This window comes from Typopeltis vanoorti, chromosome 14 (assembly GCF_054136105.1).
Source record: "Typopeltis vanoorti isolate ZY-2024b chromosome 14, IOZ_Tvanoo_1.0, whole genome shotgun sequence".
Lineage (NCBI taxonomy): Eukaryota > Metazoa > Arthropoda > Arachnida > Uropygi > Thelyphonidae > Typopeltis > Typopeltis vanoorti.
This window is the reverse complement of record NC_143562.1, coordinates 31,633,499-31,650,271: the sequence shown is the minus strand read 5'-3', so window position 1 is coordinate 31,650,271 and position 16,773 is coordinate 31,633,499. Positions and strand designations below refer to the sequence as shown.

General features: G+C 35.6%; 1 protein-coding gene across 2 annotated transcripts in view; it reads right to left on the bottom strand.

Moving 5' to 3' along the window:
- Positions 1-6,243: 6,243 nt before the first annotated feature.
- Positions 6,244-16,773, bottom strand: part of LOC150099340 (serine/threonine-protein phosphatase 2B catalytic subunit 2-like) — a 273,967-nt gene continuing 263,437 nt past the window's right edge. For both annotated transcript variants that reach the window (XM_090404069.1, XM_090404070.1), the window contains exon 13: positions 6,244-8,152. In XM_090404069.1, coding sequence (XP_090260195.1) covers positions 7,956-8,152 — 197 coding nt within the window. In that variant the 3' untranslated portion in view covers positions 6,244-7,955. The remainder of the gene's footprint in view (positions 8,153-16,773) is intronic.

Genomic DNA, 16,773 nt, shown 5'->3' with positions numbered 1-16,773 from the left:
GCCACACCACAAGTCGGTCACGAAACTGAAGCAGATGGGATTGAATAACAGACTGGGGAGTTGGATAGGTGACTGTCTATCAGACCGACATCAGCAAGTTGTATATGGGGGAGAGCACTATCTTGAAAGAGGAATGTCACTAGTGGTGTGCTGCAGGGATCTTATTGGGGCTATTATTGTTCAACTTGTATATTAATGATATTGGGATGGGTTTAGCTGGTGATTTGCAACTGTTTGCAGATGATGCAAAATTGGGGAGAGTGATGAGCAATCAAGCAGATATTGTGGCCTTACAGGAGGGCTTGAATAAATTGTATGAGTGAGCAACAGCATGCAACTATCAATTCAATGTTGCCAAGTATAAGGTTCTGAAATTTGACAGGTAACAATGGAATACAAAGTATATGCTTGGTGAGGAATATTTGGAGGAAGTTGAGGAGATAAGAGACCTTGGAGTGGTAGTGGACAAGGATCTGAAATTCAGAGGTCACAATGCCAAAGTTGTGAAGACATCACATCAGATTATGGCAAATAATGCAGAGGACCTTAACTTGTAGAAATAAAGAGGTTCTAGTTCCATTGTATAAGGCCTTGACCATTCCACCCATTGATGTTGATAATTTTTCAGTGTGTTGCTGACATGTTTCTACAAGGTTATTACATAGTTTCTTAACTGTTTTCAGAGATTCTGTGAGTCCTAAACCAGTGGCTCTTAACTGGTGGGTAGCCCCCCCCTGGGGGTGCTAATATTGTATGTTTAGTAACACTATTTAGAATATTCTATGTCTGGCAATACTGTTCAAATTGATTCACTACTTATTTTTTTAGAATTTTTACACTGAAAGTTATGTAATTGGGCTACTTTTTGTTATGAATTTTCTACATTGAAAATAATTAATTTGAGCTATTTTTAGCAAAATTCACTACTTTTATAAGTTTTATCTGCTACTCAGGGTAGCCATTAATGATTGGCTTATTAAATAAGTTAGTTTACATATTTTTAATAAAAATTAACTTGTATCAAAGTCGTTTTTTTAATTAACTATCAGTTCAAATATGTTGATGGTAATTTAGGTCTACCTAATAATTATTATTATTATTATTACATAACACCTCCAGGGAGTCCAAAGACTCATCGAGGGAGGACACCTACTCTACAACTTTCTCCACCACTCAATTCAATACCATTTACTGCCTGTCATCACCACTAGTAGTTTCACAGACAATCACAAACATCCATGCCCATGGCGGGATTCAAACCCGCAGTCTTTTGGCTGGAGAGCAGATACGCTGACCACTCGGCCAGTCAGTCGGGCTGAGTGGTCAGCATATCTGTTTATTATAATATATTATCTTATTGAGTCATTAACCTAGTGTAAAATTGAGCAGAGGGTGCCAGGCCATACAAATAGTTGAAAGGTGGCACCAGGCAAAAAAAAAAACAAAGATTAAGAACCACTGTTCTAAACCTTTTTGAATTAAAAAGAGTGCCATTTTCCTTATTGGTTTTCATTGTATGGATAAATGAGAAGCATAAATATATTTATACCGGTGTCACATGTCTTTTGTTCCTTACTTCTGTTATCAAAAGATGTATCCACAGTATCAATACTTAGCTGGGACTTTGTGAGAGCTTCTGAAAAATTTGAGGATGCAGAAGTCATGATTACGGGATTTTTTGTTGAGTGCCAGAGATCCCTACCTACTACCCAGCAAACAAATGTGCATGGAAGTGGAACACCAGAGTTATGCATGCTATACCATAAGCCTAGGGCCCTATCCCTTGACCATGAGGTAGAAGACTTACTGCAACACCACTGACCCTTGTAGACAAGTTCACTTCCCGAATGATCCTGGCTGAGTCAGCATTACTGAATGGTCCTGAATAGCCCAGCCAGGATCAATCTGTCATGCTGAAGCAGAGGCCAAAGTAGTGCAAAACTACCAGGATTCCTCCCTTCCCTCTCCAGATGTCCTCAGGTCATACTGTATAGCAAACATGGCAGCAGATTGTTGGATTCCCAGATGGTGGTCTGGAAGACAATAGTAAAAAAGACCCAAGAGAGACAGTGCAACAAATATGAGAAGAAACATCATATCAAACCAATTGACCAACCTTTGGCAAAGGTTGGTCGATTGGTAGAGCTTCTGCTACTAATGGCTCACTCAAAAAAGTTAAGCAAGTTTGAGCGTGCGGTTAGTAGTTGGAAGGGGATCAATCATTCGATGCCGTTGGCACACTCTCCCTCGATGAGTCTTTGGACTCCCTGGAGGTGTCACATAATAATAATAATAATAATAATAAAAAACAAAGAAAAAGAGGAAGAATGAAATGAGCCAGTATCATCAAGAAGGCATATTACTAAGGTGGCTAAAGAAGGGTAGACTACTGCTAGTTTCCTTTTCCCCTTGTAAATTATTGAATGTTAATTACTGAGGTGAAGGAGTAATGTGTCTGTCCATGAGATTAAATGGAGAACAATCATCTACATATCTTAAACATATTGAAAATAACATGCTTTTCTAAACCTTCCATGAAAAAGGTGACAAGCAGCGTAGAGGAAGGGAATCCATAGTGGTACCCTCTAAATTTTGTTCTTCCAGGAGAAACAGCCCGAAATGAAAAAGGAAAAGACTGACATTGGGAGGAAAAAACATTGTTTAGAAATGTTAAGGGTGTTTCACTCCATTAAGCCTCCAACATGAGCGCCACCCCACATTTAAGTCTTAACATGAAGTCATAAGAAGGTGGTAAGAAAGATATCATGAAGATGGCAAAATGTTTTGAAGGCTATTAAAAAACCTTAAAAATGGAGGAAGGAGCACAATAGAAGGAACCAGAGATAATAAAGGTGAGAAAACCTGAAGATAAGGATATTTTGGATGTTTGGAGTAACTGTAAGGACAGAAATCAAACTGACAAAAGTAGCATAAGAACAGTGGAAGAAAATATTCAAAAAGAATGAAGGAATATATATCATTATATGATATACATAATGCAGAAAAAGCCATCAGAAACTTGAAATGTGGAAATGCAGCAGGAGCAGATAATACTCAAACAGACATGCATGAATATAATAATATAAAAACTTTACAGTAGATGCATTACATTATTCAGACGGCATTGTGAGAAGATCAAATTCCAGCTGATAATTTTCATAGTGTATTTATTCATGAAAAAAAAAAGGGGGGAGGAGTGAGAATTGCAGAGAAATCTCTCTAATGAGTATTGAAGGTAACATTTATGCAAAATACTTGAAAAGAGATTTAAAAAAAAAAAAACATAGAAAAGAACAAGATGGATTCAGGGCAAATAGAGGTTGTCACTTTACAATAAATAGTTTAGAAATAATGGGATTTTATAACAGGAATCTGTTTTTAAGTTTTGGAGATCTGGAAAAGGCATATGACAAAGGGTCCCAAGAGAAAAAACTGTTTAAAATGCTATAATTATATGATGTAAACATCATAAAGAGCAATAGTTATATATTATAAAGGACAGTGGCATTAAAGCTGATATTAAAAAAAATGGAGTGTCAGTCTTAACTCTTTGTGCAAATGATGTTATACTCCTAAATAATTCCAGTACAAGTTTGCAAGATTTCCTAATTAAAGTGAATAACTGCTGTAATAAAACTGGTATGAGAATCAGCAATAAAAAGACAAAGCCAATGAAAACAGCAAACATATCAATTGCATTCTGAATGGAGAAACTATAGTACAAGAGTAAAACATTTCAGCTATTGAAGCATAATTTTTAATGAAGATGGCAAATCAAATATGAAAATAAGACAGCAGAATTAGCAAAGCTGGTATGGTAGGAAGTTAACTGAATACATTTATATGGAATAAGAGAGAAATTAGTCAAAACCTTAAACTAGCTATATATACGACAGTGTTCAAACCAATTTTAATTTATGGATCTGAGAGCTAGGTTAGAAATAAAACAGTTGATCAAAGACTAGAGATCACAGACATGAGACTTCTGAGAAAAATTAGGGGGGGTGAACAGATGGTAAAATCATATTATAATGACATTAGGAAGGAATCCAACACTGTTAGTATACAAGAATGTGTAAGCAGAACTAACCTAAGGTGGAATAGTACAGAGCAGGAGAAGAAAGGTTAGTAAAACAGGTGTTTGATAGAAAGATGGCAGGGAGAAAAAAAAGTGCAAAGCATAGAGGATAGAAATATAAGATATTGGAGTCCTGCCAAATAACAGACTAATTTGGAAAAAACTATCAATGGGAAGTTAGTGCTAATGTAAACTTATCATGTATTACTACCATAGTATGCTGTACATGCCCTTGAGAAATCAAGATTTTGATGATGATAGTGATAATTTTTTATAAAATTGATTTTGTGATGAACTAATTCTTGAACTAATTACAGCTCACAGCTTTGTTAGTTTAGACCTCCAGGATTTCCCTTAAGTTCTATTTCCTGTCTTCACTAACTTAATGTATTTAATAATGTATTTAACTTAATTTCATTTTAAATATTCATCAAAATTAAAAAAAAAAAAGCTATATTATACTATATGATCTTTCTTTCTTTCTTTATTCCACTGGTAGTGCTGATTTATATTTAATTCTCAGTATAATTTTTAATAGTTTATATGTACATAAAAATCTAACAGTATTTTTAGTAACTTTCATTCAAAGATTGAACTTTTACAAGTTGTAAAACTTTTGAGCAAATAAAAAAAAATTTTTTTTAAGGTATTAATTTGTAGTCAGATTAACAACAGTTAAAATCTTTTTTTTTTTTTTTTTTTGGAGACATCTTCAACTTAACAATAATGACTTTTGTTATTATAATACATATGGCAACTTATTACACAGATTATGAAATGTCTATGGATAGCACAATTAGATAAATCATTTATGGAGATTTTACAGTTAAAAAAAGTACACAACAATGATATGCAAAAAGCAACAAAATGAGAAAAATGTGAACAGCCCTGTTTTGTTGACTGAATTATCAAAATAACAATAAAAACACGATGTTAATGTTAAAAAAAAATCATAACTGACAAATGCAATATATAGTAAACTTGCCGTATACAAATAAAAATGGAGGGCTGAGATGGTTTTAGACAGCCATTTCATGGTCTCCACAAAAACAGACCAAAATTTAAAAATCATTTCACAAAAGTTCTAAATTATAAAGTAAAATATTTTTAAACAATTTCATAATTGAGTCTATATTTATCATTATTCTAACAATTTATATATATAAAAAAAAAAGAACCGAGGAAATCTTTTCTTCATGCCATTAAACAAAATAAAATTTATGTAAATTAAGGGGATATTAAATCCATTGTTTCAAAACCGAATAAGAAACTCAAAGATCGGAATCAAAGCGTTTCATGCCGAATATAGTAAACTATAAAGGTATTGGCGAATACTAGCATAAGCTAAGGCATGTAGTATAAACTAGGGCAACTCGTATCAAAGGTGGGTAAAGCTCTGATTACTATTCTTAGTGAGCTAGTTTGTAGTACGTGCTTTAACTTACGCTAGTATTCGCCGATATCTTTATAGTTTACTATATTCGGCACGAAACTCTTTGATTCCGATCTTTGAGTTTCTTTTTTGGTTTTGAAACAATGTGGGATTTGATATCCCCTTAATTTAAATAATGTTACATCGCCAAAGTGAATAAAATAAAATATTTATTTTATTTAAATATAAAGAGCCAATAGTTTGGCTAACTATTGGCTCTTTATATTTAAATAAAATAAAATTGATTTCTAAGATGAAAACTACAAATATTTTTTCTGCATGCAATACTATGAAGTAAAATTAAAAATAAATAAAATAAGTTATTTTTGTTATTGTTAAAACTGTACACCAAAACATGTAATTAATAAATAAAAGTTTATATATGAAAGCAAAAATGATAATCATCAGCGATAATTCTGTGATTTGTGGAGCTTTTGGTGGCTTATTAATTCAAAGTTCGAAAAATTGCACTGAATCCATATTGAAATGGAGGTGACAAATTTCAAAATGAAGTCACTCCAGTAGTAACTCACTGCAGTTATCTGAATGCATAAAGGCATCTTTGGCAGTGGAAATTTAAGGGAAGGCACATTCTTACTTCTAAAATTCGAAGAATGCATAAAGACAGACTAACAGTTTCTATTATCATAATTACATGAAAACATTCTTATTTAAAATAAGAAGGAAACAGATATATCTGTTATAAAACTATTTTTTATGAAAAACAAGCAACACATTTTATTCTGAGTTTTATTTAACACGCAAATTGTTTACATAATACGTTGTCATCATTTACAACAAGTGCACAACACACGAGAAAAATTCCTGAAACATTCAGGTTGTAAAACTCTTCAAAGAGAAATTTGGAAACAGTAGTTTGGCTAACTGACGACCAAGCTTCTATATAAATAAAATGTTCATGTTTTTAATTATGGGAGTATATTTGCATGTATATGTAAGTGTGCATGCAAAAATATACACTTACATATGCGTCTGTGTGTGTGTGTCTGTGCATGCATGAGAGAGAGAGAGAGAATACATATATATACGCATGTGTGTGCACATGCGCATACACACACACATTTAAAATAAGAGATCAAGATTAAAATACAAAGTTTAGAAAATTCTTTGGGTGTGTACATATGATAAAAGATCACTTAAATTGATACTTATATTCAGACATATAGCAAAGAAGCTTGGTAGTCTGTCAGCAAAACTTCTAGCTGCACATCAATCAAGAACATGGGAGTTTGGTCAGGGAAAGCCAGTTAAACTGCATACTCATAAAAAAAGTAAAGAGAAAAATTTTACATTTAAATGTTAAATGACGATATCGCAGAGCCACATTTTATATAACCCTGAAAGGCAGAGTTATATTTTGTGGCTCAGTGAGAGGAAAAATCTTTGTACAGAGTAATAAGAATGAAAAAAGAAAAATTAGACATCACACATCAAGTGCATATGTTATATTTTATTTCTTATCTGTGTTTCAGCCATAGCTGACTTGGGATTCTTCCCTGACTAGTGGATCATTTCCTGTAGTCTTCTCACACGTTTTATGTTACAGTTAATCTCTGCCATAGTATAACTGGGACATTAGGCATGATTATGAATATCCAAATTCTAACAAGCCTAAAGGATTTAAGGCCTTTGACAAATATTATAACAATCTGTACAAGAGAGCGAGCGAGAGTGTGTGAAAGGAGAGGGAATGTGTACTTAAGAGAAACTGAACAGGGAATGATGGGTGAAAGTGGGAAGACAGAAAAAGTAAGAGAAAAATTAAGAATTTTCAGCTGCATTTTCACCGAGTAAATGCTGGAGGTGTTACAAGTCAAAAGCACTACCAGTTATCTATACAATAGTTATACATGTGTGAAAACTTTGAGAACCTTATGCAAACGGGAGAAAGAATGAATGGCAACAATACAGCAAAAACAATCCATGGATTAGGAAATGACTTATCAGTGGGTGCACTCTGTTTTACAAGAGTGGAAAGTGAACCATAATATAACTCCAAGCAACTGTCCACAGTGCCCAGACAAAAGCATGGTTACAAATATACAGCAAAGATCACACACGCCCTCCCTGGCTGGCAACTGCCATGGGAAACTTGGCAAGGAGAACGAAGGGAATGTTCTAAAAGATGAGAATTAACTATACCCAGTCCTGCTACCCAGTGAGTGTCCTTTTATTTCTTTTCAACAAGCCTCTCAAGTGTGATAGACATGATTGTCACCAGAACTAGTTCTGCTGATAGACACTCCATGTGGACTAGGTTGAAACCAAAGGGAAGTCTTATAACACAGGAGAGCAGTGTGATCCTTTTCACACCACCATGTTCCAGCCACCACAGGTGGGAAGCACAGGCACGACAGTAGTGCCTCCTCCCCTCCCACCTTATGCACACACACACACACACTATCAGCTGAATGAAAACAGGCCTCAGGAATTATTTGGGGTGGCATTGTGCTGGGTTCCACCACAGTGAGATTGTTGAGATCCATCTTCAGTGGTAGTGGCTTGTGGTGATGGAGGAAGTGGAGCATCTTTTCTAGGAGGCATACGCTCATTGATCTTATCGAGACCTTTTGCTTCCTCGAAGCTGGTAATCTTGTGGTGAGGAGAAAATCCTGCAAGAGCTTAAAAATAAATAAATAATTTGTTTTTCCATCTTATACAACCATGATCTATATTACAAAACCTAAAATGTTTTAATCACATTATCATACAATTGCAATTTTTGTGTAGTACAACAAATCTATCCTTTAATATCAAACTAACATACATTTTTTTTTTTTTTTTTTTTGTAATCTGCAGCCTCCCCCCCCCCTTTCCCCAAGAGGGACATTATGGCATTTCTCATCTAGAGAAATGTTTTACAGCAACATTTTGCATAATATTAAATGTAAAATAATACACACAGTAATCTACCATTTATTTAACCCTTCAATTATCAGAACGTTGAGTTCTAATAATGGAAGTATAATTACATGGTTCTCTACCAGAAGTCGGTTGACATGCAAGGGTTGGTTATTTGAAGGGCTGTTGTTTTGAAGTTGGATAAACAGTAGATTACTGTGTGTGTATGCACGTGCGTGTGTGTTGTTGTTAGAGACCACAAGATGGCAGCACTTATCTGCTTCTCTTCACTGGATGCTATTTATAATTAGTGACAGTCTTAAGCCAGCTATCTCTTATTGGCTACTGGTGGAGATTGAACTGCCTTCTCAGCCGCCAAAAGTTAGATAGGGCTGAAACAGCCTTGTTTACTCCATATAGGGAATAAAAGATGTTAACAGATTTATTTAATTTAATGTAATTTTATTTTTCTTATTAGTGATATATTTTTAGCCACAAGTTACAGAAAACTTTCCTTGATTCAATAACAATATGGCTAGAGATTGTAAGTAATATAAACATGAAAGTAAAAAACAGCGACAAGTTACATAATTATTTCAGATAGCCACAAAGATGAAACAGTTAAATTTCAGTGATTTTTTGTACATGTCTAAGGACAAAAAATTTACTTCTCTAATATGGAATTTGAAGCAAATGAAATTTGCTTCACTGCAAACCTGCCACCTAAATTCAATCCAACAATTGTTAAAAACAACATTTCAGCATAACAATGCTAAAGGTAAATGGCATTTTCCAGGAGATATCCCTTCAAATATTTAAGGGATGTCATCTGTCTTAAGAACTAAATCAAGGAAAAATTAGATCTTTAAAATTACCCTAAATTAGCCTTAATGCTAAGAATGTGCAAGCAAAAGAAATTCTCACCTCATGACAGCTGAAGACTGCACTGGAAAATAAGAAAAAAAGGGATCATAATCTAACTATAAAATACATCAGATGCCGTCTGAAATCAACCCCACTTTCAACAAAACAGGATGCCTCAATGAATATTTCTGTCTACAATCAAGATGTCTTTGGACTTTAGACCAAACCATATAACCTTTGTTCGACACTGATGATGTTTTTTCATTTACTGCGATATGGCTAACTTGTGAAACTGGATTGCAGGTACGTTTGCGACTGAAATCCAAATACAGTGTTTTCTAGGGGTGAAGGAGTATAGTGTTTTCAGTATTATAATAGACAAGAAATTGCTTTAGTATCCCATAATGCAAAGCACAATTCCTTTTGAACACATCTATTGTGGGAAGGATCATTACTGTTCTGACTTTGTTGAGGTCTCCTCAGTGGGAGCACGACCAAGGAACATCGTCATCATCAAATTCCTGCTATGTACCCTCAAGGGGTATACAGGATATGATAGTACTACATGAAAAAATTACATCATTACTAACTTCCTATCTACAATTTTCTTCCTAATCAGTCTGTTACTTGTCAAGACTCCAACATTATCAGATTTTATATTTCTATCGTCTAAAGCACATTGTACCGTATCAATCCACCTATATCTTGGTCTTCCACTGAATCGTTTTGCTGCCAACCTGGCAGAGAACACTTGTTTTGCTAATCTTTCTTCACCCATTCTGTTTAAGTGACCAGACCACCCGAGATTGGCTTTGCTAACGCATTCCATGATGCTGACAATGTCAAGTTCTTTCCTAATATCCGTGTTTTTAATATGATATTGCTGCCATCTGTTCACGCCTCTAATCTTTCTCAGAATTCTCATATCTGCAGTCTCTAGTCTTTGGTCAAGTGTTTTACTTCAGACCCAGCTCTCAGATCCATAAGTTAAAATTGGTTTGAACACTGTCTTGTATATAGCTAATTTAGTATTCCGACTAATTTCTCTCTTATTGCATATGAATTTATTCAATTGACTTTCCACCATACCATCTTTGCTGATTCTGTTGTCTATTTCTATATTTAATTTATCGTCTTCACTAAAAACAATGCCTAAGTAGCTGAAATGTTTTACTTGTTCCACAGGTTCTCCATTCAAAACACAGCTGACATTTTCAATGATTCTGCCTATTTTCATTGTCTTTGTCTTTTTATTGCTGACCTTCATACCATATCTATTACAACAGTTATTCAATTTAGTCAGAGAATCTTGCAGACTTGTAGCGGATTTATTTAGAAGTATAACATCATCCGCATAAAGCAAAGAGCTGATATTAACATCTCCAATTTTGATATCATGTTTAATACCACTTTCCTTCATAATGTGATTCATATAGATAATGAATAACAGAGGGGATCCTTGTCTCACACCAGATTTAACATTAAACCATCTTCCCGTACTTCCTTCAATTCTAACTGCTGACTTACAACTCAAATAAAGACTAAGTATTGCTTGATATAATGCCCAATTGACACCATATAACTGTAGCGTATCAAATAGCTTCTCTCTTGGCACCTTGTCATATGCCTTTTCCAAATCGACAAAACTTAAATACAGATCTTCGTTATATTCCCATGCTTTCTCGACTATTTGTCATAAAGTGAAGATCTGATCCTGACAGCCTTTATTTGGCCTGAATCCAGCTTGTTCTTCACTAAGCTTTTCTTCCACCATTCTTCTCAACCGTTTCTCAAGTATACTCGCATAGATCTGCCAGGAACACTCAGTAGGGAAATACCTCTTTAATTCTCACATTCAGTTTTATTTCCCTTTTTATATATGGGTACTATGAGAGCTCTACTCCAATTATAGGGAATTCGTCCCTCTGTCCAGGCTTTCTGAACTATGCAGTGCAGCCACTGTAAGACTTTTATACCACCATACTTCAGCATTTCTGGACGAATATCATCTACTTCTGCTGCCTTTCCAATTTCAAGCCTTTGATGGCTTTTTCTACTTAAAGTATGGATATGTATTCCTGACTGCATGCCTGGTCAGTGTTTTTTTAACCACAGTGCTGTCATCACTGCTTGTTTCATTTAGCAGTTTTTCAAAGTAATTACTCCATACTTCAAGGACATCTTTTTCTGCCGTTTTCATGTCACCTTTATCATCTCTAACTCCTTTTACAGTACTCTTTCCTCCATTCCTTAGCTTCTTCAACAACCTCCAGAATATTTTGCCACTTTCTTGATATTTATTTTGTATATTCTTGCTAAAGTCCTCCCCATGACTTTTGTTTAGCTAGTTTTACATAGTGTTTAGCATTCTTGCATTTGTCTCTGTATTCTCTAAGAGCAAAAGCTGACTTATTTGCCAGGAACTTTTGATATGCTTTCTTTTTTTCTTTCACTGCCTCTTTAACTTCCTGTGTCCACCACGGAGTTCTAATTTTTCTATCCTTGCAGACAACTTCACCACATGTCTCTCTCTAGCTGAAGCAATCAGGCCTTCTTTCAAGGCTTGTCACTGAATCTCCAAGGTTTGATTCCTGTTCTCAAACTCTTTCATTTTTTCTTCAATAATCTTTGTGTACTTTAGTCTACAGTTCACATCTGAGAGCTGCTCAACTTTTATTCGCTTTAAAACTTTCTTACATGTTATTCTTTTCAATATGAAATTCAATTTTATCCTGCTCAAGACTAAATAGTGATCACTTCCAATTTCAAATCCTCTGTACACTCTGGTATCCTGCACCAGGGAGAAAACATCACTATCAACAATAACATAGTCAATGAGACTTTTCTTATTCCTTGCCTCGTCTCTCCATGTGAATTTTTGCACATTTTTATGTTGGAACATGGTGTTAGTAATAACCAGTCCATGTCCTGAGCCGAAATCCAACAGCTATTTGCCATTATTATTAGCTTTGCTCTTTTCTTCAAATTTTCCCAAAATGTTTTTGTATGTCTCACAATCATTTCCTACTCTGCTATTTAGATCCCCAACAAGGACCAGCTTTTCCTTTTTCATTTTGTCAGTTGCTTTTTCTAAAGCCTCAAAAAATTCCTCCACTTCTACCTTAGTAGAACCTTCTGTGGGACCATAGGCACAAATAAGTCTCATTGTCCAGTTCCCCATTCTGATATTTGCCCACATCACTCTACTTGACACTGCCTGCCATTCAAGAAGATTAGCCTTGTATTTAGTGTTGAATACAATGGCTACTCCTTCTTTTCCTTGATTGTCATTGTCTGAATATAAAATTTTGTATTTATTGCTCAGAAAGATCTCACCAGTTTTTGTTTTTTTTGTTGCAGTCACCCCTATTATGTTGATCTGGTACTTATCTAATTCCTCCATTTCTTTGCCATTCAGGCTTCTTATGTTGATAGTACCGATCTTTAACTCTGGTGATGTTGAGTTGGGGTGTGTTTTCAGATTTGTTCCAGTAGCTGACTTTTCGCTATTCGCCCTGGTTCACTGGCGAAAACAACGGGTGCCTTGTTTAACCGGGCGATGCCCCATGAAATTTTGTCACGTTATACCATCATTTTTTATTTTGGTTTAACCAATAAGAATACAATGTGGTCGGCTAAATCCCCAATTGCCAGCCCATCCTCCTTCGTTCAGTATCCAAGTAGATACCCAACAGGGTGCACCACGAGAAGGTGAGGATTGGACATTAGGTCAGAATCCCTGGTCGGTTCTCCGCATTCCTTTAAAGGCTATGTGGTGGTCTCCTCTCAGTTATACAGCTTTGACCCTTAAGCACCCCTCAAGGAAGATGCTGTGGTTAAATCTACATGGAAGTCATATTTTTCCCACGTATGATCTATCTCATATTGTGCCATCTTTCTTTATGCTTACCAACAGATCTTTTTTGTATTTGGTTTCCAATTCCTTACTACTTTTAATACTAAGTCCTTTCCATGTATTTGCTCATTCCATTCTCCCTCTCTCTGTTTTTTTTTTTAATTCCCATTTGTTTATTGCTTATAATTAACATTCCTCATACTTTTATTTTTTATTCTGTCAAATTTTGTTTTATTAACAATTTTTATTAATGTTTTAATTTCATATGTTCAAGGCAGCCCATAAGTCATGAAGGAGTCTAAAAATTTAATAACTTATTTATTATTTTTATTCTTTTTTCTGTTATAATGAAATACAGAACCTGGAGATTTTTTTTATTAGTTATGAAAAACCACATCACGTAAATGCCTTCTGTTTTTGGCTTCACAAAGATGGGTATTTCTATGGCATGTTTCATGATAGTTGTTAATGTTTCTGAGAAGCCATAATTTTTGAACAAATGTTCTCCTTCAGCTGTTGGATTGTCTGGGGTTTTGTTCATATACAGCTTTTCCTTCAGGTAACCACATAAGAAGAAGTTGGGAAGATCTGGAGAACATGATAGCCAATTTATTCACGAAATTATTCGCTCTTTGTATTAGAATAATTGAATGCTGATTTTCAAAATAAAATTGCATTATTTTGGTTCATTATTGGGTTGTGAACTTTTCCATGAATAATTTCCAAATGTTTCTTAGAATACCTATAATCAAAAAAGTTATTCACATTTTAAATCCCTTCGTGGCTTATGGGCCATCCTGTATTTATTTCTTGTCTTGTTTCACATGTGTTTATTAATACTGATCACACTACATTTATAGGTCCATACTTTTTCTTTTACCTAAAAACTTGATTATGCAGTACTATCCTTGTATCCTACAATCCTCGTACAGATTAACATAGGCTAATCTTTATTTTTTCACATCTTGATATTTTACTATAATAATGTTCGCCGGTAAAATAGCATTTTGGCTTGTTATAGTAGTAATAACAATATATAAGTACACCATTTTAGCAATTCGTTAGTAGAGGTATATGTAAGTTCGGTTCACTTAAAACCTTGATATTCCAGGTCTACCTACTCACTGATGAGACCTCAAAAAGGGTTGAACCCAGTCTGGGTAGTGACCTCTTCTCATAATGTAAAACAGTAATACATCTCCTAGGAGCTGCGTTTTACATTATGAGAGAATATTAAGGACAGTGAAGGAGCTTGCTCCACCTTTGCTCCAAGTTGCCCTGGTGTTGTAATTGCCAAGTGAATATTACACTTGGGCTCACCGATAGTTTTTTCAGCATGAAACTCTAGGATTCGATGGACTTCGATCCAAGTTTCGTACCCGGCTGTACAATAATATGGGATTTACCATCTCCCTAAAACTTAATCTTGATATTTTATTAATCTTTAGAGATTGTTCTTTTATTTCTGCCTATGTTATATTTTCACTATTAGTTGCTTACTCTGGCAACTTACTCGGCAAAAACAACCACTTGTTTCCCATATCTTTGATATGGGAGTCTTATTTTAATTACAGATAATTAAAGTTTTAATTAATAACTAATAATAACATGTTTTCTCAGCTATTCCTTTGTGTTGTTTTATATCATCACACAGCTCTCACATTTCAAATTAATCCATTGTTCACGTTCTTTGTATTCATAACTGGTAATTAGTTTACAGAATTAACAACGCATATAAAGTATATTAATTAAAGGTAACTTTAATGAATAACTTCTATATTTCGGCAACGTCACATTGCCATCTTCAGGAACATAAAGATATGGTATGTGCACTCAGGAACTAACACAAAGCAAATGAGGAAGAAAGCAAGAAACTAATATTGTTCCTAAAGTCCTAATGGTGCCCTCTTGCAGGCTAATTTGGTAGTCTTGGCAGTTGGGCTGAAGTTCTCATAATGAAAGTCTCCCAAATTTGGGGCAGTTTCATGCACCCAAATTTGTTGAGGTTAGGAACGTTTTTTAGAGCTGCTGAAGATTCTTTGAATAATCTTTCGTATTTAAACTTGCTGCGATGAATTATTTTTGTTTTCTTCCAACGAATTTTATGGTGGGTATCTAAGGCATGGTCTGCCAGCCCAGAGCGGCTGTACTGGTGAAACCGGATGTAGTCTTGGTGTTCTGAAATCCTGATATTTGTTGTTCTGCCTGTTTGGCCAAAGTAGGACAATTTGCAGCTGCAAGGGACCTGGTATACACCAGGTAGGTCTAGGGGAAGTGGTTGGTCTTTGGTAGAGCGGATAAGGGATGCCAACTTTTTATATGGTCTATAATAGGAAGTAAGGTCATATTTTTTGAGGATATTGGTTATTTTCTCAGAGGTGCCCTGGATGTAGGGGATGGTGATAGACTTGGTGTAATCTTTATTGTGGAGGGGGGGAGGGGAGTTGTGGTTTACAGGTTTTAGTATTTTTTGGATTTTTTTGGGGTTATAGCCATTGGCTAAGAAAGTGTTGAGGATGTGGTTTAGTTCAATAGTCAGGGCCTTGTCATCTGAGCAGATTAATTTTGCCCTGTTATATAGTGTTTTTATCACCCCATATTGTTGTGAGGGGTGGTGGTGGGATTGCTGGTGAATGTATCTGCCAGTGTGGGTGGGTTTTCTGTAAACAGAGAAAACCAAAGATCCATCAAGCTGGCAGGTGATTAAAGTGTCTAGGAAGGGGAGGGTGTTGTTTTCCTCTTTTTCTAAGGTGAACTGGACTCTGAGGTGTTGGTTGTTTAAGTGCTAGGAAGGAGTGGAGTGTGTGTCTGAGCCATGTGGCCAAATAGCAAACACATCATCCACATAACGAAGCCAAATAGTGGGTTTTTGTGGGCAGAGTTTAAGGCTTTCTCTTCAGATGTCTCCATAAAGAAATTGGCCAAGGGCGGGGAAAGTGGTGAACCCATGGCTGAACTCATACATAAACAAAATGTGCCATTGCATCCCATAGTGGATGGCATTGATTCCCCCACATAAATTAGCCAAACATTTAGCCAAAACGCTCACACACTACACTGGCAACACACCATCACACATAAAAAACTCAGCCCACTTTAAAGCCAGTATAGAAAACCTCACACTCCAAAACACTGACATAATGGTCAGTTTTGACGTCTCCTCCCTATTCACTAATGTCCCACTCAAAGAAACCCTTGAGCTCATCCAAGCCAAGTTTCCTCCCGATATCTCAGCTCTATTTCAGTTCACAATGAACTCAGGCTATTTCGTTTGGCAAGGAAAGTTCTACAAACAGATAGAGGGGACAGCCATGTGTTCACCACTTTCCCCGCCCTTGGCCAATTTCTTTATGGAGACATTTGAAGAGAAAGCCTTAAACTCCGCCCCACAAAAACCCACTATTTGGCTTCATTATGCGGATGATGTGTTTGCTATTTGGTCACATGGCTCAGACACACACTCCACTCCTTCCTAGCACACTTAAACAACCAACACCCCAGAGTCCTGTTCACCTTAGAAAAAGAGGAAAACAACACCCTCCCCTTCCTAGACACTTTAATCACCCGCCAGCTTGATGGATCTTTGGTTTTCTCTGTTTACAGAAAACCCACCCACACTGGCAGATACATTCACCAGCAACCCCCCCCCCCTCACAACAATATGGGGTGATAAAAACACTA